Source organism: Trichosurus vulpecula, chromosome 3 (genome assembly GCF_011100635.1).
Source record: "Trichosurus vulpecula isolate mTriVul1 chromosome 3, mTriVul1.pri, whole genome shotgun sequence".
NCBI lineage: Eukaryota > Metazoa > Chordata > Mammalia > Diprotodontia > Phalangeridae > Trichosurus > Trichosurus vulpecula.
The window spans coordinates 301,926,166-301,949,633 of NC_050575.1; the positions used below are offsets into that span (position 1 = coordinate 301,926,166).

The 23,468-nt window shown below is 36.5% G+C and overlaps 1 protein-coding gene across 3 annotated transcripts in view; it reads left to right on the forward strand.

Annotated features, from left to right (window-relative positions):
* KAT6A (lysine acetyltransferase 6A) overlaps nucleotides 1-23,468 on the forward strand; it is a 147,615-nt gene that overhangs the window by 90,835 nt on the left and 33,312 nt on the right. For all 3 annotated transcript variants that reach the window (XM_036748772.1, XM_036748771.1, XM_036748773.1), the window contains 3 exons: nucleotides 1,409-1,527; nucleotides 9,128-9,243; nucleotides 21,436-21,577. In XM_036748772.1, coding sequence (XP_036604667.1) covers nucleotides 1,409-1,527; nucleotides 9,128-9,243; nucleotides 21,436-21,577 — 377 coding nt within the window. The remainder of the gene's footprint in view (nucleotides 1-1,408; nucleotides 1,528-9,127; nucleotides 9,244-21,435; nucleotides 21,578-23,468) is intronic.

Consider the following 23,468-nt stretch of genomic DNA (forward strand, 5'->3'; position numbering starts at 1 on the left):
TTGTCTCTCCATTGTTGAATTCCATGACATTGTTATTGCCTGGTTTACTCCATGCCTTGTCTGACTATTCTTTCTTGGGTTCCCAGAGGTTCATTCTTTAAGATGTGCTCCAAGTTTCAGTCCTCTTATCTTCTCTTTCTACTTTTTTTCCCTTGGATTTCATGGATCTCATCCATATTCTTGGTAAGGGCTAGAACTCAAGGCCTTGTGGAGCAGATCATGATGAAAAGTATTTTTGAAATAACTATTTTTTAATATAACATACAATTGAAGTCCTATAATAGGTGTAAAAATTTGCTTTAGTAAGCTTCATAATTTTCTCTCTTGAGTTGTAGAGGTTGAGAGAAGGTCTATGTTTTTTGGATTGTCTACTACTTATTGTAGTACCAAAAATATTCTCTCATACAGCTGCATCGTGCAAGAGGGGGCATTAAATTCATAAGATAGCTTCAGATTTTAATTATTTCTTTCAGCTTAGGAATGTTGTCAAGAGTGTGTCTTTGACCTTTCTTTGTGCTTTGAATGAGTAACAGAAAGCCTATATGTAGAGTCTATGTGAAAAGAGCCGTCTGGCACAAATTGCTCTTTTCAGTCACATTCATCCACGGAGGAAATGATAATATCAACAGTGTCAACTTCAGATACAAAAGATAATGATTTACATAAACCTCAGATACGCCCTATTCATAGGTTTCTTTGCGAAATTGAAGATATATCACTTAGTGGATTATTAACATAAAATTCTCATATCATCCAGAGCATTAGCATATATGATTCTCAAGTTTGTGGGTTTTGTGTTTCAAAAGAGTATCTAGTTTATACATTGAATTGTTGATTACATCTCTATCAAGTACTTCATGATTACTGGTTCTTAAGTGATCAAGATAACTTCTGTGAAGGCTCCCTTTCTGCAGGGATAAGAATGTAGTTTTCTTGTGAAGTTCTCAATAAATAAAATATTAAAAGAGCCAAGTAGCCAAGCTTTTTATTCAGTTTTTCTTGGCAGTGAGACTAATGTGCTCCTTAACATATGCCACCATTCTGTAGTACCAGGGGATAAGAAATATAAGCTTTGGATGATGACAAATATAGAGACATAAAACTATAATCTTTATACTATGTCAAATTAAATTACTTGTGTTCCGGGTTCCTTTTTCTCTGTATGTAACATAATATAATGGAATTTAACATGAGATGTGTGACGTTTATGTGGAAACGTTAAGTCAAAATATAAACATTTTGTTTACATATATATATATATATATATATATATATATATATATATATATATATATATATATATATAGCTCTTTCTCTACCTTTAAGGCCAACTATCCTAAAAGTATTGAAATAGGCATAGAACTTTAGATTGTTTTTATAACCTGTAACTTCTTTCTTTAATTTATAGACAATCAGGATGGCTGGGATGGAAAACAGGAAAATGAGGAGCGACTTTTTGGAAGCCAGGAAGTCATGACTGAAAAAGATATGGAATTATTTCGAGATATCCAGGAACAAGCACTGCAGGTAAAGTTAAACGTTAAGACTAGCAAATTGTATCATTTTTCATGAGAGGTGTCAAAAGCTGATTTTATTGGAAGTAGAGCAGTGGGTCACAGTTAATTTACTTAACTATAATTTTCAGTTTGCTTACATACATGTAGTCCTGTTGGTTTAAATATTATTTTTTAGTCCTTGTTGATACTTTCTGTGATAACTACATAGAAGGGCGTGTGTGTGTGTGTGTGTGTGTGTGTGTGTGTATTGGAAAGCCTAATGAAATATTCCTTATATTATAATAGTGGAAGAGCTCTTTTTTCCTACATTAGATACATCTTAGAAAGCAGATAGAACTTGATGTTTGGGAATAGGGGCTGACTAGAAACTCCTACAACAATGAGAAAGCGTCTTTTATCATTTGTTTTTTGTACCCTCCTTGTCTTTTGTTCAACCTCTTAAGCCGACTTGCATGGTTTTAATTCCCCTTTTCTAGATTAGGGCTGTAGGGGTAGGAAAAAAGGTTTTCCTTGGGTTAGTTTGTAGGATTCTCTGCATTATATTAGTATACTTTGTGATTTGAGGTAAAAACATAATGATATTTGGTCCTTTGATCATCAAAAACAACACATACTGTCTTCATTTATCATTTCTTATATGAACACATTTGCAAATGAGAGAGAGAGAATGCGTGTCTATAAAACCTTGATTTTAGCACTCAAATATTCAACATTGACAAATTCTAAAAACTGGAATTAATGCTCAGCAAAGTTCCTTATACATAATTTGTCTACATTGTCCTGAACAGTGCTTGCCTGCAAATATTTATTTAATTAAATCACACAGCCAGTTATAGTTGTGCAAACACAATTAATTTCAGTGATGGTTAGTGGCAATATCCTAAGATCCATAAGGTGGCAGTGTTTCTCCATGAAGTTAGTGTAAATGAAGAAAGGGAGGCAGTGTGGCATAGTGGAAAGAAAGAATGTTGGACTTGGAGGTAAGAAAGAACAGGAGAGACTGCCTTCTCCCCCAGCAATGACTACCTATGTGATCATAGGCAGATCTCTCTAAGCCTCAATTTCCTCATCTGTAAAAAGGAAATAATAATAATAGTAATAGCTATCATCTCTACATAATAGCCTTGGTAGGAGGGTCATACGAGTTAAAGTGTGTGTAAAGTACTTGGCAAATCCTTATAGCATGATATAAATGTTATCCAAAATTAAAGAGTGTTGAAGTCATAGGAGATTGAAGTGGTTGCTGATGCTCAAATAAGAGAGTGTTTTGAATGCTTCTAAAAGTGATAGACTGGTAACATTAATGTTGTTTGTTTATGATGCTGACATTATTGGGGGCTAAAAGACCACATAGACAAAGATTTCTTCAGTATTTGCTTCTGTAACTTATGGAAAGGCAGCTACAATATGCTATCTTGCATATTTGGGGACTCTAATTTTATGAGAAAAAGGCAAAAGAATAGTAAGTCAAGGTAATATCAGGAATTTAATAAACCAAGTTCCAGAGTATATACAGGGGCCATCATTGCATATTTAGTTCAGTGTCACAGATTTTTCTCTTCTGTACTATGAAATAATTAGTCATAATGTTGATCCTTAGTTATTAAATTATGCTTATCTCGTGTTTACTAAAGTAGGAAAGTATTTAACAATTTCAGATTATATTCAAGAGGAGTGAAAAAGTCAGACATTTTCATTTTTTTTCCAAAATTATTAATTCTTCAGAAATGTAATATGATAGATATACTACTGCCTGTAGTAGAAGGTAGTATGTAAGCAAAGAAAAGTGCAGGGTTCTGTGACGATGGACCAATTTTTTTATATTAATTAGAGCAGAGTTCTCAAATATGCAGCTCATAGCATTCACAGGTGGGCCTAAAATGTAATTGGGAACTATTTAACAAAATAACTAAAAATATAATAAAACATAGATAGCATTATACTTTAAAGCCAAGTCAGTATGTGGCTTGCTGGGATCAATATGTACAGGTTAGTGGCACCTACTTCTATTAGAGTTTGATACCACCAGTCTAGAACAGGAATTCTTAACCTGGGTCTTTGAACTATTTTTAAAAATCTTTTGATAACTATTTAAATGTAATTGCCTTTTTTGGAATCCTACATGTTTTATTTTGTGCATTTAAAAACATTCTGAGAAGTGAGGTCCATAGACTTCAGCAGTTGTCAAAGGTGCCCATGATACATACAAAAGTATTAAGTATCCCTGGTCCAGTGGAATAGCAATTTATAAACATTTTTATTCTTATTTTTTATATGCACATGTTCCTACAGGAGATATTTAGTCCTAAGGAAATAAGTAGAAATATATATGAAACATTTAGTTAAGCTTATGCTCTGGAACTATTTCATTAACCATCTGATGTTATGGTGATCTTAAAAGGACCATCCACATATGAAGCAGCTTCTTTGCTTTGTATCTTGTAGAATAGTTGGGTTTATGTTTATTACTGTGGATGTGTGTAATGTGTCTTTTATATAAGGTCTTGTCAAATATGATATGGTTACCTTGCTTGGAATTATTTATTCATTTTCATAATTCTCAATCCAGAATGATGGCAGTGTTTTTGTTGTGACACTAGAAAGTTGTGAAGTGTTTTTGAACTCTTAATGGTGTGAAGATAAATTTTTTTCTTTTTACATAAAGGCAGTTTTCTTTGGACAATTATCCCTACAAATGAGGGAAACTAAATATAGGTTATAAATTACAATGTAAAATATGACAGGGAAATTTAGTTGTTCATTCAACGAGTATTTATTAGCTATTTAAGTTTTGTTTCACTCTGTAAGAGGTGGCTTTAGGCATCCCAAAATTAATCAGCAGTAGGTATCTGTTTAGCAATGTTCCTGTTCATATAGGGGATACATAAATAGTTGAAGACAGGGTTTCTGCTTACAGCTTATGATATAGATGTGATGCAGATGGGACACATACTTTGAACATACCATCAAGAAGACCCAGTCCTGCCCAGGGCCTACATCCATCCCTACTTCCCTTCCCACCACCTACCAGTGCAGTAGGAACCACCACTAATCCTGGGAGCTAGAAATCTTCATTCACTTGTTACTTGGCAGATGAGTGGAAATGGACCCCCTGATGTAAAATCCTAAGCTTCTTGATGTTGGGAACCATGCTTTTCTTTATTTGTCAGTCTCTTCTTGTGCCTAGCATGGTATAATAGCTACTAATAGCCAACGGTTTTTTGTTTTTGGAGGGGGGGAATGCAGGGCAATTGGGCTTAAGTGACTTGCCCAAGGTCACACAGCTAGTAAGTGTATCAAGTGTCTGAATAAACTCAGGTCCTCCTGACTCCAGGGCTGGTGCTCTACTCACTGCGCCACCTAGCTGCCCCTAATAGCCAACAGTTATATAGCACTCACTATGTGCCAGGCACTGTGCTAAAGCACTTTACAAAAATTATTTTCATTTGGTCCTCATAACAATTTTGGGAGGTAGGTGCTTTTATTATCACTATTTTACAGATGTGGAAACTGAGGCAGACAGCGGTTAAGTGACTTGCTTAGGGCCACACAGCCAGTAGTTTTCTGAGGCTGTATTTGAACTCCGGTCTTCCTGACTCCAGGTACAGTATTCTATCCACTGCATCACCTCCATCTACTTAGTAAATGCTGAATGAACGAACGAATGAACGAATGAGTGAATGAATGTGTTCCTAGGGTCCCAAGTTATAGCTCTGAATATATTTTCCTAAAGAAATATTGTTACAGAGGAGGTAGGTTAATAATGTTAATTATAGTACCTTTTTTCAGGAATATTAAGAGTTTATAGGCTATTAGGTTTTTATTGGGTAACCCAACTCCCTGACTGCCATGTATAATATTATTTCAATGGAAACCTGTGTTTTTAGTTCCAGTAACAGGCATTGGTGGCTTCATGTGCCTAAGGACTGCAAAGCAAGAGAGTAATTAATTAATGTGATGTCTGTGGTTTGTTGTTGATCAGTTGTTACAGATACGTGACAGACATACGACTCTTTATGACCCCATTTGGGGTTTTCTCGGTAAAGATACTGGAGTGGTTTGCCATTTCCTTGTCCAGCTCATTTGACGGATGGGGAAACTGAGGCAAACAGGGTTAAGTGACTTGCCCAGAATCACACAGCTAGTAAGTATCTGAGGCCAGATTTGAAGTCAAGATAAGTCTTCATGTCTCCAGGCCCAGCACTGTATCTGCTGTGCCACCTAGCAGCCATTGTCTAAGGTTTAAGGGAGTTTAATTTTTAGATCTTTTAAAAAAAATTAATGTTTATGTTTTTATCTCACAATAATTTCCCTACATTTTCTTCTTCTCTCCCTTGTAACAAAGAAAAATAGTTAAGCAAAACTTACAGAACAGCAGTTGCTTATATCCAGGGATGCCCTATTTGGCTTCCAAAGGCATTTGGCAGCTGAATTCAATTTTGGTCCTTGAATCTGTGTCCTGAATTCGGTTGCCATTTTGTGTTGTTTTTATTTGCATGATTGTAGTCGTATATATTGTTCTCTTGGTTCTGCTTACTTTATTCTCAGATCATGTGAGCCTTCTCATTTTCTTTGAATGCCTCACTTGTTATTTTTATAGCATTTTATCATATTCATATCCTAATTTGTATTAGCTTATCAGAAAGAGACAAGGCTACCAGCTTGTGCTAAGATACAGATAGAAATGAGTGACGTGTATGGGAGCAGGAAAAGAGAACTTTAATGGAAAGTACAGTTAGGTGGGCCCCTTTTTATGAGTTGGTTATGTTCTTGAAGTCTATTTGTAACTTCATTGAAGTGCAACAAAAACTTTACTAGAGTCGCAGTGTTCTAAAGGGTGGTTCCCAAGTCATCTCACTAGAGTATAGACACTTAGGACTTAAACTCTGTAAGCTGAATTTTCTTTTTAACTTTTTTTCCCCTAAAGTGAGATGCTTTCCTATTTCTAGTTGGGGTTACAAGGAATAACTATTTGGTCCTTCTGCCTCCAGTCCCAGCAATAAGAAAGTACCTTTTTCATGGTACCCCCTCACTCTTACTTCCACCTAGCGCTCTAATGGAGCAGCTCTCGGAGAGTTGTTGAGAGAGGTAGCAGTGTGTTTTACATCTTCATAAGTAAAGGAGACTATAGAGGAAAAAAATGGCATTGGGTAGGTTGCCAGTTGTTGGGAGATTGTATTTTCTCACAAGATTAATAACCCGTTTTGATTATAAAATTTGTTAATAGTAAAACATTTTCCAGAATCTGGCAGATGTAAAAATTTTATTTTCTTAGTTAAGTTCCAGAAATACAGCATTCAATATAACTTTTTATCTATCTTGACTTACTCCATTCTAATCTAGAAATAGGTCATTAACAGCAACAAATAATTGATAGTGTTAACATTTAAAAAAAATCTGCCTGTAAAAATGAAGTCATATATTGATATTAAAGCAGTAGAACTTGAGCTAGAAATTTGAAAAATATCCCTTTAAATTGAATCGGAAACCAGGTATAATTGACCCTTAGGACCATAATACATTTAATGGAAAGATAACCTGACCAATGTTTTAAATAAGATGAGATTGTAATAAATTAACAGTTAGTGTTCTTGGCAGGGATTGGGTTAAAACTTAGTTCAGATGTAGCTGTTGCTAAGTTAGTATATGGAACTTAGCTAACCTCCACTGGAACAAACGGAAATGTGTAGAGAGAGCGAGGCTAGGAGGAGCGCATTGGGGATTTGTAAGGGGGTGCTGTAGGAGTGGGAGGGTGACTCTTGGGAGGAGAAGAGATAAAAGGAGCATGTGCAAAAGCATTTGTAAGTGAGGAAGAGTCAGGGCAGGTGCAAACAGTGTGGAAGTTTTGGCAAGTGTCTCATTTGGTGCAGACCTGTGGTTGTTGTGATGTGCAAACAGTTGTACTGGAGCTGGCTCTCCACATCCACAGTGGGCATTCACCTGGAGGAGAGACGGGGAGCTGATGGAAAGGCATTCATTGAACAAGCTGTATCACCACAGGTCTATCTATCTTCACTTTTTGGGTTTCTTAGTGAACCTTGCTTTAGGAAGTCATTTCTGGCCTCAATTGTACTGATATTTTCTCATGTGTGTAACTAGCTATTTTTTGTTATTTTAAGCTTTGAGGAGAGAGTATAAGTTACTATATTGTGAATTAGGATACTTGATTCATGAAATATAGTATTTGTTTATTTTTTAAAGCTTTTTGTCAAATGGTTTTTATGCATTTGACTTTAAACACTTTTGATCTTGCTCTGGTTATCATAAACTGAGTTATACAACTAAATAATTTAGCCCAGTTAATGTTAGGTTCTTGTCTTTTGTTTACAAATGTCTAAGGCAAAATGACTTAAAATTTTTTTTGGCTATCTTCCCATTGTGAAATCTGAGTCAAATCCCTTGACTATTTAATAAAAAGAGAAGGATATCAGAGAGCAACAAGAGCTTTTAAATGAGCTGTTGTGAAGAGGCATTTTTCTTGTAGTTGAATTTATTAATATGAAATTACTGAATAACAATCTTAACTCTTTCATTTTATATTAGTTACCTTTTTTAGAGATCAAGCATACAACAAAGAACTTTATTATGACCCTGATCTGTACAGTGTGTTTTTGTTTGTTTTCCATTTTTCCCCCCAAATAAAATGTAAAGTTTTACACAGCTACTCTTGGAGGGATGAATTTCTGATATATGTGTGAAGAATGTTAAAAGAACTAAATTCAGAATCTGCCTCATTCTCAGTAGTTCTTCAGCATTTCTGTAGTAGGTGCTATACTGGACTGTATTTGTATTTAAGAATTCAGTCTAGTCTTGAGGGATTGAAAAATTGGCTTGTGTTTGAATTGTCTAGACTGAGGAATGTCCCCTTAAAGCCATTGAAGTCTGTAGGAAAGAGTTAACAGGAGCTGCTAAACTTATTATTTTTCCCTGGAAAGACCATCTTTATAGGATACTCTTAAGGGTGGATTAGGCCATATAGTTATAAAAAATATGCCACTTAGAATATTCCTTGGAAGGAAAAGGGATAAAATGTACATGTCATAGAACAACCATATTGAATAAAGTGGTCAAGTCTTCAGGCGTAAATTATAAGAAAACTTTAATAGCTATGAGAATTTGTGTTTTATTTGTAAATGTTAGGCATCTCTCAAAAAAGAAGAAAGGCATTCTTCCTACTCTCAGCTATCTTTTTATCTGTGTAGAATCTTTTACATTTTGTGTGTTGAAGATAGTGTATGCAACCTTGGCAAGTCTGTTTGCGTTTTTATTGTATTTATTAATATTCCCAACATCACTCACTTTCTTGGAATATACAGTACATCTAGAAACTAATTCAGTAAACAGAATTCTTTGATGAAAATATTGGCCAAGTATGAAAATATGTGGACTTTTTATAGAAAGCAAAAGTAATATCAAGAGCATCTTATTTTAAGAAATTTTCTCCCAAAGATCTATTTTAAAGAGTAATATAGATGCTAAAACCTGACAACCTATTTCTACCAATTTCTGGAATTCTAACAAGATAATAACTGAACTCATATCTTTCTTTCGCACTGGACTCAGTGTACTTAATTTGGCTAACTTCTGTAATGTGTTTCTTTACTGCACAGAAAGTTGGAGTGACTGGTCCCCCTGATCCACAAGTTCGCTGTCCCTCTGTCATTGAGTTTGGAAAATACGAAATTCATACCTGGTACTCCTCCCCATATCCACAAGAATACTCAAGGTACGTTGTGGGACACTTTTAAGTCATATTTTTAGAATGGTAGAATATAAAATTTGAAAGTAGGCTCCACATCCTCATATTCTTCTCTGTAGGTCTCATGTAGATCTTTATTATTCTTTGCCTGAATTACTGCACTTAGACTCCTTATAGGCCTTCTCATCTCCTATATATTGCTGCCAGAATAAGTTTTCTTATACGTAGATATGGCTGTATCACTATTCAGAAATCTTTGGTAACTCTTAGTTGTCTACAGAGTTCAGACTTCTTTGCCAAGCATTCAAGCCCATCATAATTAGATGATATTCTAGTTTTATCTCTGCGTAGTATTCTCCTACACACATTCTATACTATAACCAGATTGGACCATTCTCTTCCCCTGAATCACATACGGAGTTCTCATCCCCTCAATGCCTTTTCTCACTCATTAAAATGTCATACCTATGCCTGTGCATGGAAAGTTCTCTTCTGTTAAATTCCTTTCTATTCTCTTAATCCCAGCTCATATGCCAACTCCTTCAAGAAGTCTTCGCTAATATCCCTATTTGTGAGGCTTTCTCAGATTTCACATGATATACTTTGTTTTAGAAATCTCTGATATATTTATTATGTAATTTGTATATAGTTGAGTTGGTATTGTGTCTCTTTCTCCCTCTCCCCTTACCTTGCCTAGACTATTAACTTCCACAAGGGCAGGGACCATGTGATATAAATTTTGTTTCTTTCCCATTGTGTAGTACAATACTCTGTACACAGTAGTGTAGTTAATATTTGTTGGTAGTCTACAATTCAGGAAACTGAGAGCTAAAAGGGTCATTAGCATTGACAGTTACTTTTTTTATTTGTTAGGTTTGGTTTTAAGTAATTTTGTATGCACAGTCCAAAAACTTATTTAATATTTGAAACCTCACAAATAAAACTAATTGGGAACGCTTTCTTTATATAGCTCCTTTCTTCATCATTAAAGCTGAATAATCTAGAAATGTATTAATTTGTATTTAGCTATCGATAAATGGGAAGATTGATTCAGATGTGACTTTATGTTTACATGTGAAATTTTAACCAGCTTAAATTTTGTACTTGAATTTGTTCTTTCTAAGAAATTGATCGTCTTTTTTGAAAAAAGAAAAACATCGGTATAGGAACTATACCTTATACTTGAATAAATTAGATTTCCAGATAGCTACCTAGGGTTTCTGACCTTTTTCCTTGTTCCACCCCCATTTTCCATTCACAGAAAATTAATTTGTTCAATTATTAGGCCTTTATTAAACTTTAGGGTAGAGATTTGGGGCAGTGGAAAATGGAGTAGTTTAGGGAATAAATTTGAAGTAGCAGGATTATTGACTTTATTACACTATATAAACAGGTTAATGTGTCAGTTTCTTTGTTTTATTAACCACTTTTCAGTGGCTGTTGTGAAGCTTAATGAGTTATTATTTGGAAAGTGCTTTGAGGTCCTGGATAAAATGTACTTTGAAAAAGAATTTTTTTTTTAACAGAACACCTCACTTTACCTGAGCTCAACTCTCTACTACTTTAGTTTTATACAGTTTTAGGAAGTTTAATTTATCTTATTTCTATTCTACAACAAATTAGACCTTGCTCCTGCAATAATCTTCTTTCTTTTAAACCTCTTCTGTCTCACCCCTTTCGTTGCCATTTTCCTAATTCTAGAAAAGGTTTCTCTCAACTCTTCTACCCAACTCAGTTACCGAATCATCTCTTAACTCTTCTTCACAACCAGACTTCTTAAAAAGTCATTTCAGTTGTGACTCTGTTTCCTCATTGTTCATGCCTGTACTTCTCCCCTTTGAACCCATTGAAATCTAACTGCTTACCCACCACTATGCAGAAATTGCCCTATCAAAAGTTATTAACTATTTTCTTGTAGTACCAAGTCCAGTAGTAGTTTTTTCTCAGTCCTTGTCAAGTGAGGAAGTGCCTCATCCAGGGCCATCTCCAGTTGTCCTGATCTATATCTTGCCACTGGACCCAGCTGGCTCCAGAGAAGACAGTGAGTCTGGTGACTTTGCACAGTCCTTCCTCACTTAAATCTAATTCACTTGCAAATCAAGACATCTTCCTGATGTCATTGGCACTCTTTGAGAAAGAAGGACAAACAACACTATGTACCAGGCACTGTGCTAATCACTGGGATACGAAAAAGGCAGAAACAGCCCCTGCCCTTAAGGGGTTCGCAATTAAATGGCAGAGAAGATATATAAGTATAAGTAAGATTTGTACAGAATAAACTCATAGGGAAGGAACTAATATTAAAAAGGCCCAGGAAAGGCTTCTTGCAGAAGTTGGGGTTTTAGTTAATACTTGAAAGCCAGGGAAGCTGGAAGGCATAGATTAAGAGGAAGAATATACATGGCATGGGGGTACAGCTGGTGAACATGAAAGGAATGTTTTGTGCAAAGAATAGCAGGGAGGGAGAGCAGTGCTTTGAAAAACCTAGAGAGAACAGTTTCAAGAAGAGGGTAGTCAAAGAATGCAAAAAGGTCAAGAATATTAATGACTAGAATTTACACGGCATTCTGAGGTTTTCAAAGTGCTTTACATATGTTAAATTCAAGAAAGATGAGAATTGAGAACAGGCTGTTAGATTTAGAAATTAAGAGGTATTTATAACTTTGGAGAGATCAATTTCAGTGGAATGATGGGGTTGAAAGCCGGACTGCAGAAAGTTAAGGTGAGAGTGAGAGGAAAAAGATTAGAGATACCCATTGTAGAGTCTTTCCAAGGACTTTAGCCATGAAATGAATGAGAGAAATGGGATGAAAGCTAAATAGGATGGATGGATCAAGTAAGAGGTTTCTGAGGATGGAAAGCATGACTGTGTCTGTAGGCAGCAAGGAATTAGCAGACTCAGAGGGAGAGTTTGAAGATTAATGAGAGTGTAGAGATGATAGAGAAGATAATTTGCTGGTGAAGACAGGATGGGGTGGGATCACTTATGCAAGGAGAGAGGGGCCACCTCTTTTTGTGAGACAAGTGAAGTAAGTAATAGTGGTGGAAGGCACCTGGATGATATAAGATGAGGAGGAGGGGAAAAGAGAGACCTCTAAGTGATTGGCTTCAGTTTTTTTGTTTTTGTTTTTGTTTTTATTAGCAAAATATGAGACAAAGTTCTTAGCTGAGAAGCTAGGGGAGAAGGAGCCATGGGAGGTTTGGAAAAGCGACTGTGATGAGTAGGATAGTGAATTGTGAAAGGGTTGCTGCCTTGCTGCAATGAAGACCTGGTTGAACTTATGTAACATAAATGTGCAGTGAACCCATTGAGTACAATTTTGTGTGTTTTTTTTTTTTCTTAGCTTTATTCAGCAGCATGTGATTAGGAGTCAAGTCAGCTGATGGTGTGAGTAATTCAATGCCTGGACTTGGCAGGGCAAGATCAGCAATAGGAAAAGGAAGCAAAGGACTTGCAAGAAGAAGATAGTGTAGAGTTGAACTGGTTTAACAAGGGGTCAAGGTAGGGTAAGGAGAAGAGCATAGCCAGTGCCAGATGATGGCTTGGGAAAGAATTAAGGGATAGAGGGAATGGTGGTCGCAACATATTATTTGATGCTGTTAACCCACCCCTACTTTTAGAAATTGTCTCTTCTTTCAGCTTTTGAGACGCTGTACTCTCCTTGTATTTCCTCTTTTCTGTCTAATTTTTTCTTTGCTTCTTTGATGATTCTTTTCCAAGCCACCTTCAAACCTCGCGCCCTCCCCCCCCCTTTTTTTTAAACTATAGTGGATATTCTCCAGCATTGTCTCCTTGGGTTTCTCCCTTGGTAATCACGTATACTCTCATGATTTTAATTATTATCTTCATTCAGATGACTCTGAGACTTCTATCTCATTCATTTATCCATTTACTTGTACATTCAATAAATATTTATTATGAATTCATTTGTGTCAGGCATTGTGCTAGACATAGGGGATACAAAGACAAAAGCAAAACAGATTCTGCCCTTCAGGTATGTCCTTTCTGATAGTTAGCATTCGTGTTGGGCTGTACACAAGTTAACTCTTTTGATCTTCACAACGATCCTGAGAGAGTGCTGCTGTTGCTATCCTCATTTTGCAGCTGAGAAAACCGGCTGAGAAAGGTTAAATGACTTGCCTAATGTCACTAAGCTAGTAAGTGTCTGAAGTAGGATTTGGTCTCAGGTCTTCCTGATCTCATCTCCCCCTACCCATTGTGCTGCCTGGTTGCTATTGAGTAGAAAACTCCCAAACTTCATCTTCCATTTCCTAGAGTGTCTAGTAAGGTACCTGGTACGTAGCAGTCACTTGATAAATATTTATTGAATTGAATATAGAAAAAACCTACTTGTATGTTCCACTGGTATCTTAAACTCAGCTTATTAAAAATCAACCCTTTTTCTTTACTTCAAAACTTCTTATTCCTTCTGAATTCACTCTTTCCTTCAGTAGGACCACCATTTGCTAAATTTCCCTTGTTTAATTGTTGATAGGATCTTTGACCCTTTTCTTTCTTTCCCTTCACATGTCCTTTTGAATCTGAATCTATAGTATCTCTTGCACCCATCTTCTTTGTGTTTCTACTAGCACCACCTTAATATTAGCCTTGATTACTACCCACCTGGATTATTGCACTAGCCTCATAACTAGTCTTTGTGCTTCTACTTTTGTGCAACATTAGTATTTTTGTACTTATGCCAGATTAATTATTTTTCTGCATGGATCTAATTATATCATTACTTTGGTGAGAATCCTTTAATGTATCTCAGTTGTCTGTCTGATAAAGTACAAACTTCTTAGCCTGGCATTCAAGCCTTTCCACAGTATAGTTGTAAGCTGCCTTTCTAGCTTGAACCTCAGTCTGATTACCTTTAGGACAGCAATTCTTATCCTATTTTGTGTCATGTGAAACCTGCACACCCCTACTCAGAATAAAATACATACAATACAGCAGCTTATCTACTTCAGTATTTATTCTCTTACTCCTAGTAGTGCCTATTTATTAAGATTTTAGAACTTTTCTACCTCCGACTTTTTTATACTAAAACAGCTTGGCAAACTACGTCCAACAGACTAAATATGCCCTGCCATCTATTTTGTATAGCTCTTGAGCTAAGAATGTTTTTTATATTTTTAAATAAAGTTTTGTGCTGTTTAAAAATGATCTATGAACTGGACCATATTTGGCCTTTGATCCCTAATTTGCTGAACCCTGCTCTAGAATTTAGAAACCATTCAAGATCCTTATATTTTGCCAATCAATAAACACTTATCAAGCAACTACTGTATATCAGGCAGTATGCTAAGCACTGGAGCTACAAAAAGAGGCAAAAGACAGTCCCTTTTCTCAGGTAGCTTATAGTCAAATGGGAGAGACATCAGGTAAACAAATAATGTGCAAACATATACAGGATAAATAGGAAATAATTAAAGGAGGGAAGGCACTGGGAGCAAGAGAGGTTGGGAAAGGCTTTCTACAGAAGGATAGAGTTCCAGGCTTAAGGGACAGCCATCAAAAATGCTGAGCTGAAAGATGGAGTGTTTTGTTTGTAGAACATCCAGGAGGCCAGTGTCAGTGGGTCAAAGAGATTATATTAGGGAGTAAGACGTAAGAAGATTGGAAAGGTAGGAGGGGGCCAGGTTATTAAAGTCTTTGTATTTGATCCAGGAGGTAATAAAGAGCCACTGATGTTTATTGAATAGGGGAGTGACATGGTAGGACCTACACTTCAGGAAAATCACTTTGGTGGCCGATGGACTGGAGTGGACAGAGACTTAAGGCAGGCAGACCCACCAGCAGGCTATTATAGTATCAGAGAAGAGAAGGGGGCACGTTTGAGAGATGTTGCAAAGTTTAAGTGGACAGACCTTGGGAACAGATTGGATGTGAAGGGTGAGAGATAGTGAAGAGTTGAAGATGATTCCTAGGTTGTAAGCCTGAGGGACTGGGAGACTGGTATTGCCTTCTATTGTAATAGAGAAGGTAGGAGGGGAGGAAAGTTTAGGGAGAAAGATGAGTTCTGTTTTGGACATGTTGAATTTAAGATGTCTACTTGACATCCATTTCGAGATGGCTGAAACGCAGGAGATGTGAGTTTGGGGGGTCAGCAGAGAAGTTAGGATAGGTATCGGTATGTTTGATAATTATCAGTATAGACTTGGTAATTAAATCCATGGGAGGTGATGAGTTCACAAAATGAAGTAGTATAGAAAGAGAAGAGGGCTCAAGACAGAACCTGTCTTAGGGACAACTACAGTTAGAGGATGTGATCTGGAGAAGGATCCAGCAAAGAGGACAGAGAAGGAGCAGTCAGATAGGAGAACCAGGAGAGAGTGGTATCCTGAAAACCTGGAGAGAATAGAGTCTTGAGGGGACCATGATCAATGGTGTCAAAGGCTTCAGAGAGATCAAGGGGAATGAGGATTGAGAAAAAGTCATTGGATTTAGTAATTCTTTTCCATTCACAAAATCATTTTCCATTCACAAAATCGTAAGTTTATAGATCCAGAGCTAGAAGGGACTTTAGAGGTCATTTAGTCTAACCTCCTCATTTTAGGAATGAGGAGATGTAGACCCAGAGTAGCTAAATGATTTGCCCAAGGTTACACCATATAATAAATAGAAGAGTCAGGATTTGAATTCAGGTCCTTTGACTCCAGATCCAGTGTTCTTTCCATGGCATGAAAGTACCTTCCATATTTCTATAGTCCTCAATCATCTTTTTCTCTTGTTCTCAGATAAATTCTTTTGAAGTTATTGACCAAATATCAAGGACTTAATGTTGGCTTTTGAAAATTTATTTTGCCTTTCAAAACAAAATCCAGCCCCAATAACATGCAAAAATAATAGAGGAATTGGAATTTAAAAAAAAATTCACAGAATAATAAATTATTGTTTGAAAGAGTGGTTACATTTCAGGGAGCCAGTATCAGATTAAATTGACGTGTTCCTTTCAACAAGCAACCCTGTGTCTCACTCTAAAGGGAGTACTGGTATTGTTTCCTCTACTCTGGAACAACTAAAAAGTGGAATAACCAGGATTAGAAACTAACCTTCATAGGCCTGAACTCTTTCTGCCACATTATATTGCCTATACAATCTGTTCTGTAGTAGGAATAATAAAAAGGTTAGAGACCGTTTGGTGTAGAGGAAAGAATACTAAACTTAGAGATCAATGACCTGGATTTGGGTCTCAGATTTGCCAGTAATTAGTTATTTGGCCCAAATTTCTTTTGAGCTTCAGCCTTAGTTTCTACATCTTTAAAATGAATGGTTTGTACTAGATAATCCCTAGCTACTCTTTTTTATATTCCTTGTTATTTTATATTTACATAGCCATTAAGTTTTGTGAGCTTATATTCTACTAGAGTGTACAAACAAGTAAAAAGATAAGTAAATAATAATTTGAAGAAGGAGAGAGTGCTAACCCTTAGGGGAATCTTGAAAGACTTCCTATAGGAGAGGGCACATGAGCTGTGCCTTGAAGGATGCTAAAAGGATTCTGAGAGATGGAGATGAGGAGGTGAGAATGCATTCCAGGGAAAGTAAACAGCCTGGGCAAAAAGGCATAGAGGCTGGAGATGGAATTTCAAGTTTAGGGTAATTTTGACTGGAACAGAGATTACATGAATGGGAATAGTATGCAGTAAGTCTAGAAATAGGCTTGCGTCTGCCCGACTGAAGGGCTCTAATTGCTAAGCTCAGGAGTGTGTATTATATTCTAGAGGCAGTGGGCAGCTACTGAAAATTCTTGAACAAGTGAGTGACATGGTCAGACCTATGCCTTAGAAATATCAGTTTGGCAGCTGTGTGGAGAACACATTGGAGATGACTCTTGAAAACCTGGAGTCCCAATAGGAGGCTGTTGCAAGAGTAGAGGTGACATGTGATGATGGTGTGAATTAGGATTGTAGCTTTGGGAATGCAGAAAAGAGGTAAAACATGACTTGGGCAACTAATTGGATATGGGAAGTGCAGGAAAGGGAAGGGTTGAGGTTGATTCTGGGGTGTAGAACTGACTGGCAGGATGGTAGTGCCCTCAGGAGAAATAGGGAGAAGTTTGGAGGCAAAGATGAGCCTCACTTTGGACTTGGTGACTTTGAGATGCCTAGGTGAAATTCAGGTGGAAATGTCTACGTTGGATAGGAACTCAAGTGACATTAGAGCTGATCACTGCCATCTCGCTTGCTTGGGTACTAGGATGAGAACCCTTCCTGAGAAGAATTTCATTAGCCACTTTAGAATCAGGAGAAGCGCTACTTCCGCAGTCCTTAATCGCTGTAAGTCTGTACTTGTTTCTTAGGATAGGGATTCATCAGAGTTTTTGAACTAAGGCTACATCACATGGGACTCCTCAGAGCCACTATAGTCCAGGAATTCAGCAAAAAGCTAGAGTAATCTATATAACTTAAAGCGTGACACTAACTTTTCTCCGCAGAGCTAGAAATATTCAAACTTAACTCTTGTTGCACAACTTACAGAAGCTGCTGGGAAGTGATCCTTCAGAAGCAGAAACTTTAGTACTACATGTTACCTAATGTTTTTGTATGGTGGTTTTTCTAGTATGTACTAATACTAGAAGAAATATTTTTATTAGAAGCTTACAAGGTGTATTTGGCTATAAAAATGAGGATTTAATAGATTTTCAATGGGAATTGGTAGGATAAAAATAAGTAAGGTGATCCTCCTTCTCCCTCTTTTTTATCTTTCTGCTTTTCTTTCAGTTGGTGCTAGAGATTTTGCATTATTTGGATCTGTACTAGTTTATGTCTTTAATTTATACAGGTTAGTTCAGTAACTAAATAATAATTTATAACCTTCAAAAAGTGCTTGTTATAATGTAGTACGCATGTGAGCCAGGAACTGGAGGGAGGTCCTGAACTTAAACGCGGTGTTTTCCAACCCATATTATACTGTATACCAGTAAGACTGTGGACTATGCTGTTTTTTGAAGCTTTGCTATGTCAGTTCATGGGAGCTACAGAGAAAAGGAGTCAGGGTAAAAGGAAAAGATAGGGAGAAAGAATATTTTATGGGTTTTTTTTGAAGTTTATAAATTTTAAGAAACAATATACTTTTGTTAGTAAGAATTTTGTGGTCCAGTAATAATGAATTGACTTTTGGATTAGGTTGTCACTGAAGCTTTTAAAAGAAGATAAAATCTATTATATACCCTAGGAAGTCAATTTTATTATTATTTTGTGATATTTTTAGTTAGAATGAAATAATTAGTTGCTATTAAAACTGAGATTTAGGTTTACAAAAACTTAAGACAGCTTATTTGGTCCAGTTCTTTTTACTCCCTTCACAAACACAATGCAGCTAAAAAATTTTTTTTTTGAAGTTTCTAATAGTCACAGAGGAAAACATTTGCTTTTCACTGGGTTGCAACATTTTGTACTGAAGAAGTGAAATCACCTCTTGAGAATTACTTCTGAGCCTTCAAGGTTAGATGCGTTAAAATTGTACATTGAGGTTTCACTGTAGGTGAATAGAGAAAAATAGAGAATAATGCTTCATCCATTCCTATAGGCATCATGAGGGTATTATTCCCTTTGTAGGTTTCACCCTTCCCTTTGAGGGAAGCTTGATTTCAAACTCCAGCAAGGCAGTCTGGCAGTTATAAGATACTTATTAGTCAGTTAATTGAACTACTAGCCCCCTTTAAGGTGCCTAGATTTATGAATGGATCCCTTAAGCAGCTAGGGTTAGGAAAGTTAGTAGTGAGGAAGGGATAAGTTATTTATCTTTCTACTCTCTCACTGAGACTAAGCAGTGAATTTTGAGGTAGCATACAAGGGAAATAGCTTAGAAAAAACTTCTTGGAATCTGCTTCATAGTTTTACCAATGTTACTTGAAAGGTTATTTTAAAACTTTATTCTGATAGTATTTGTATAAATATTAGAAACTATATTAACTTGTCTAAAATAAGGGATACTTAGAAAAAATATGTTGCACTTACTCAGAAATGTCAAGTCATAGCAACTTTTCAAACTTGAAGTGAATGCTTGATTAAAAAAAATTAGACTACAACTAAAGCATCATAGAATATGTAATATAATGCTGCCAGTTTGGAAATTTTAATGTTGAATATTTTAGGCCAGGGGTGGGGAATCTGTGGCCTTGAGGTCCTTTGACTGAATTCAAACTTCACAGAACAAATCCCCTTAATAAAAAGATTTGTTCTATGAAACTTGGACTCAGTCAAAAGGCTGCACCCAGGGACCTAGAAGGCCATGTGGCTTCAAGGCCGAAGATTTCCCCACCCTTGTCTTAGACAATTGGATGTGAAGATAATGAAGAAAGGTAGAAATTATTTAAAGATGCAGAAGGCACTCAACAGTAACTGATGATGATAATAATAAGGCAGAATGATAACAGTAGCTGTCACTTAAAACAGTAAGGGTAGACTAGACCAAGAATAGTTTTTTTCTTAAAATCCAAATATGTAGAAGCTTACTATAAATTAGTGACATGTCTGTTTTGTAACAAAATATGATTTTATTACTTTAAAGAACATTCATTAATGTTGGGGACAAAGAAAGTATGAAAGTTTTAGAAAAACCTAAAATATAAGAAAAGATGTCTTATAAATGAGCACGTTCTTTAAATTGAAGACTTTTTTCTAATGTGCTGCTTGAAGTTTATTGTTGGGTGTGCTTAACATTTTTACATTATTTTTTACTACCAGGAAGACCTGGGTTCAAGTCCTGGCTCTGTGACCCTGGACAAGTTACTTATCTCTTATGCTGTAGGCCACTCACTCTCTTAGGCTATAAATTGCAGAGAAAGGGTCAACCTACATTAATAGAGCTAGTTCCTCATTCAGGATTTTCCTGTGTCAATGAAATAAGAGGCCCAGTCCCTATCCCTATCCTTTTTACGATTGTTTTCATACTACTAGTATATGTAACCAGGTCCTTTTTTTCCCCTCAGTTGGTGAAAATGTTATCCGAGTTAGTTAAAAAACGAAAAATTTGCTGTATGCTATTTTATCTTGGTTATATTATATATCGACTTGTTATTGGTTTCATAAATATAATTTAGATTGAATAATTGATTATATTTTCTTCTTTTGAAGAGAAATGATGAACCCTGAGTTTTAGAGTCCAGGGTAGAGTAAAACTAACTCTGTATTCAAAATATGTGGAGTCGTTTTTTTTACACTCCATTAAAGCCTTATTTCAGTGTTTCATCTTGTATGAAGGTGACACACCAGGTTCTCAAAGGCCATGCCACTGGAGTTCAAGCCCTGAAAGGACTTTGATTATGGGTCTGACAATGGATGGCACATCTGTCATCAGAAGACCAGACTAAGTTTGGAGACACTTATTACCAGAATGTTGGCTACCAGGTGATATATTTTTTTGGCCTTGGCTTAGTCAGAAAAACTGGGTTCTGGTCCTGGTTTTGTTGATAACTAGTAGTGTGGCCTTGGGCAAGTCACTCTTTGTGCCTCAGTTTACTCATCTTTAAAATTAGAGGAGTAGACTAAATGATTCTTTAAGGTCTCTTTCAGCTACAAAAATTCTGGGATTCCTTGATCTGTGAAACATGTCCTTCATTAGGCACATTTTTAAAACTCCTAAAACAGAAGAGGTTATGTAAATGTCAATAATAGCTAGGATTGTGTAATGAAATATTTTGACCCTCTCATCATAGATTCAACCTGCAACACAATTGAGGAATCATTTAATTCAACTCCCACATTTTCAGGATGAGGGAACTGAGCTTCAGAAAGGTTAAGTGACTTGCCTAAGGTTAAAGAACTGCTTACTGTCAGACCTTAGACTCAAACCCAGGTCTTCTGACTCCCAAGTCTAGTCCTTTTTCCAATGTGCCATGTTGGCTCTAACCTATTTCTTTCTATTGTTAGATAATAGGTTGTATATTCAGCATGGTCTGGTAGAAAGAGTACAGAACTAAGAAACTTGGGTTATAATCCTGCTTCTGCCACTAATTAATTAGCTGTATGGTGTAGCCAAGCCAGTTAATTTTTCTTGGCTTTAGTTACCTTATCTTTCAAATGGGGGTGACGATACATACTGGTCCTTGTTATATGAAGATAGTTATAAAGTTCAGATGAGATAATCTGGGTGGGGGGGAAGGCTTTTGAAAGGTTAAAAGCCCTGTAAAAAATAAGGTGGTAGTGCTTGTTATTTTTTAGTATGGCCCAGATCAATCAAAAGCCCCATTTTTTCATCTTTATTTACAGGCTGCCTAAGTTGTACCTTTGTGAATTTTGTCTAAAGTATATGAAAAGTAGAACTATTCTACAGCAGCACATGAAGAAATGTGGTTGGTTCCACCCTCCTGCTAATGAGATTTACAGAAAGAATAATATCTCTGTCTTTGAGGTAAGGTATACATTTTTAGTGGTTGTTCTCTGTTTAATTTTAAAATTGTAGTGATTTTTTTTCTATAGTATACAGCTCTGTACCCTGGCCATTCTTAGGTCTTTAGAAGCTTGATTACTCTTATTGTGGCATACATATTATAAGTCAAACAGGACAGTAGTGTGAAGAGCGAACAAAACTCTGCTAATACTGAATGGGCTCAGGCTGCAGTATATTTAAAATGGAGTTCGCAACTGTGTTTAGAGACATCATTCATTGTCTTTAATTAACTAGACTTAGTGCATTTTCTGCGTGTATGCTCAGGCACTATGTCTATGATACTATGATTTTATTTCTTTCTGCGTGCCTCCTTGCTATTCAGTTTAACACATCTATCTTTACCTTGTGTCCATCACTCTGCCTAGGGAATTAAAAAAGAAGTATCATAGAAGACATGTTCTCTTTCCTTAAGTAAGTCATAGATACATAAATATATAAAGCAGTTAGTTAACAGTGTGAGATGCTAAGAGCCCAATTGAACAGTGTTTTTAAGTGCTATAGAAATTTTAAGACATAAGAAATAATACTAAGTTGGGCCAGAGTAAAGCAGTCTAGCATCTTTTAGTATTGTGTATGCAGTAGGCATGTAGTTAATTCTTGTTGCATGAGTGAATCTTATGTCATCAGTGCACGAATTACCGATGGGTTAACCGACTATTCTTTGCTATTAATGTTTTTGAGCAGGAGTCCTCAGAAAACTAGTAGAGATTAACTATTGATTGTAAAACTTGACCTAGTCACTGCCACTCAGTTCTTTTTCTCTCTCCTCTTCTGCTTCCGCCTGTTAAAATTCTGATAAGGAATAGGCAAGGCAGTGGTATGGTGGTAATTTCTGGCTATGCTACATCCTTATACTTTCTTTTTCTTCCCCTACTCCTAGGTTGTCAGCATATCTCCCAACCTCTCTCCTTTCACCACCTGAAATCTGGTTTTCCCCTGAGCCACTCTTTTGGCTGGCTTCTTTAATGCTGGCTGTTTTCCCCCTTCTTATTTCAGAGGACGTAGAGGTATATACCTTTTGCTCCCTCATTGTCAGTTCTGTACTTTTGCTCTACTGTTGCCACTTAACAACGTCTCTTTTGAAGTTTATTCCAGCTGACTATAACTGCCCTCCCCCTATCTTTGTCACTTTCATTAACCAGTCTCCTATCATGCTCATGCCTTTCATTATGCCTTGAACACATGGCTCACAATCTTCATCTCATCTTCCCTGCCATCATCCTGAGAGACTATGTTGACATTGTTTTCACACTTTCTTGAAATTTTTAACTCCTTTGGTTTCTCCTTCAGCTCTACTTCAGCCACTCACTTGAGTGGGCATACCTCTGCTCCCACTATCAGTTGAAAGTACTCAGCCTAAAAAAAAACATTCTAAAATCTAAGATTCTCCTCTCTGACCAGTCTCTTGTCTTTTTAAGTCTCTCTCTTATTTTTCTCAAGCCTATTCTTGACCCTCATTCTGACCTTTGGTCTTTGAATTCCCTGTATCTTCTAGTCTGTCAACCCTGTTCTGGCTTCCTTTCATACCTACAGGTTTTGACCCTTTTAGTCCACCAATTTAATAATCTAATGAAATAACATTTGTAAAGTGCTTAGCACAGTGCCTTGCTTTTAGTACATGTTATATAAATACTTATTTCTTTTCCTTTTCCTTCACCCCCCCCCCCCCCCATAATGCTTTTTCTACCTTTGAATCCTCTAACCCTCTACCATTCCAGTCAGTAGCTTCTTCAACGTCTTTCTTGTGGTTCCAACCTGCTATAAACTGCTAAGGATATCACAAAATCATGCTAAGTTTACCATAATTTTATGCTATTTATCATCAACTTAGCCCTTGCTGCTGCATTGCAGT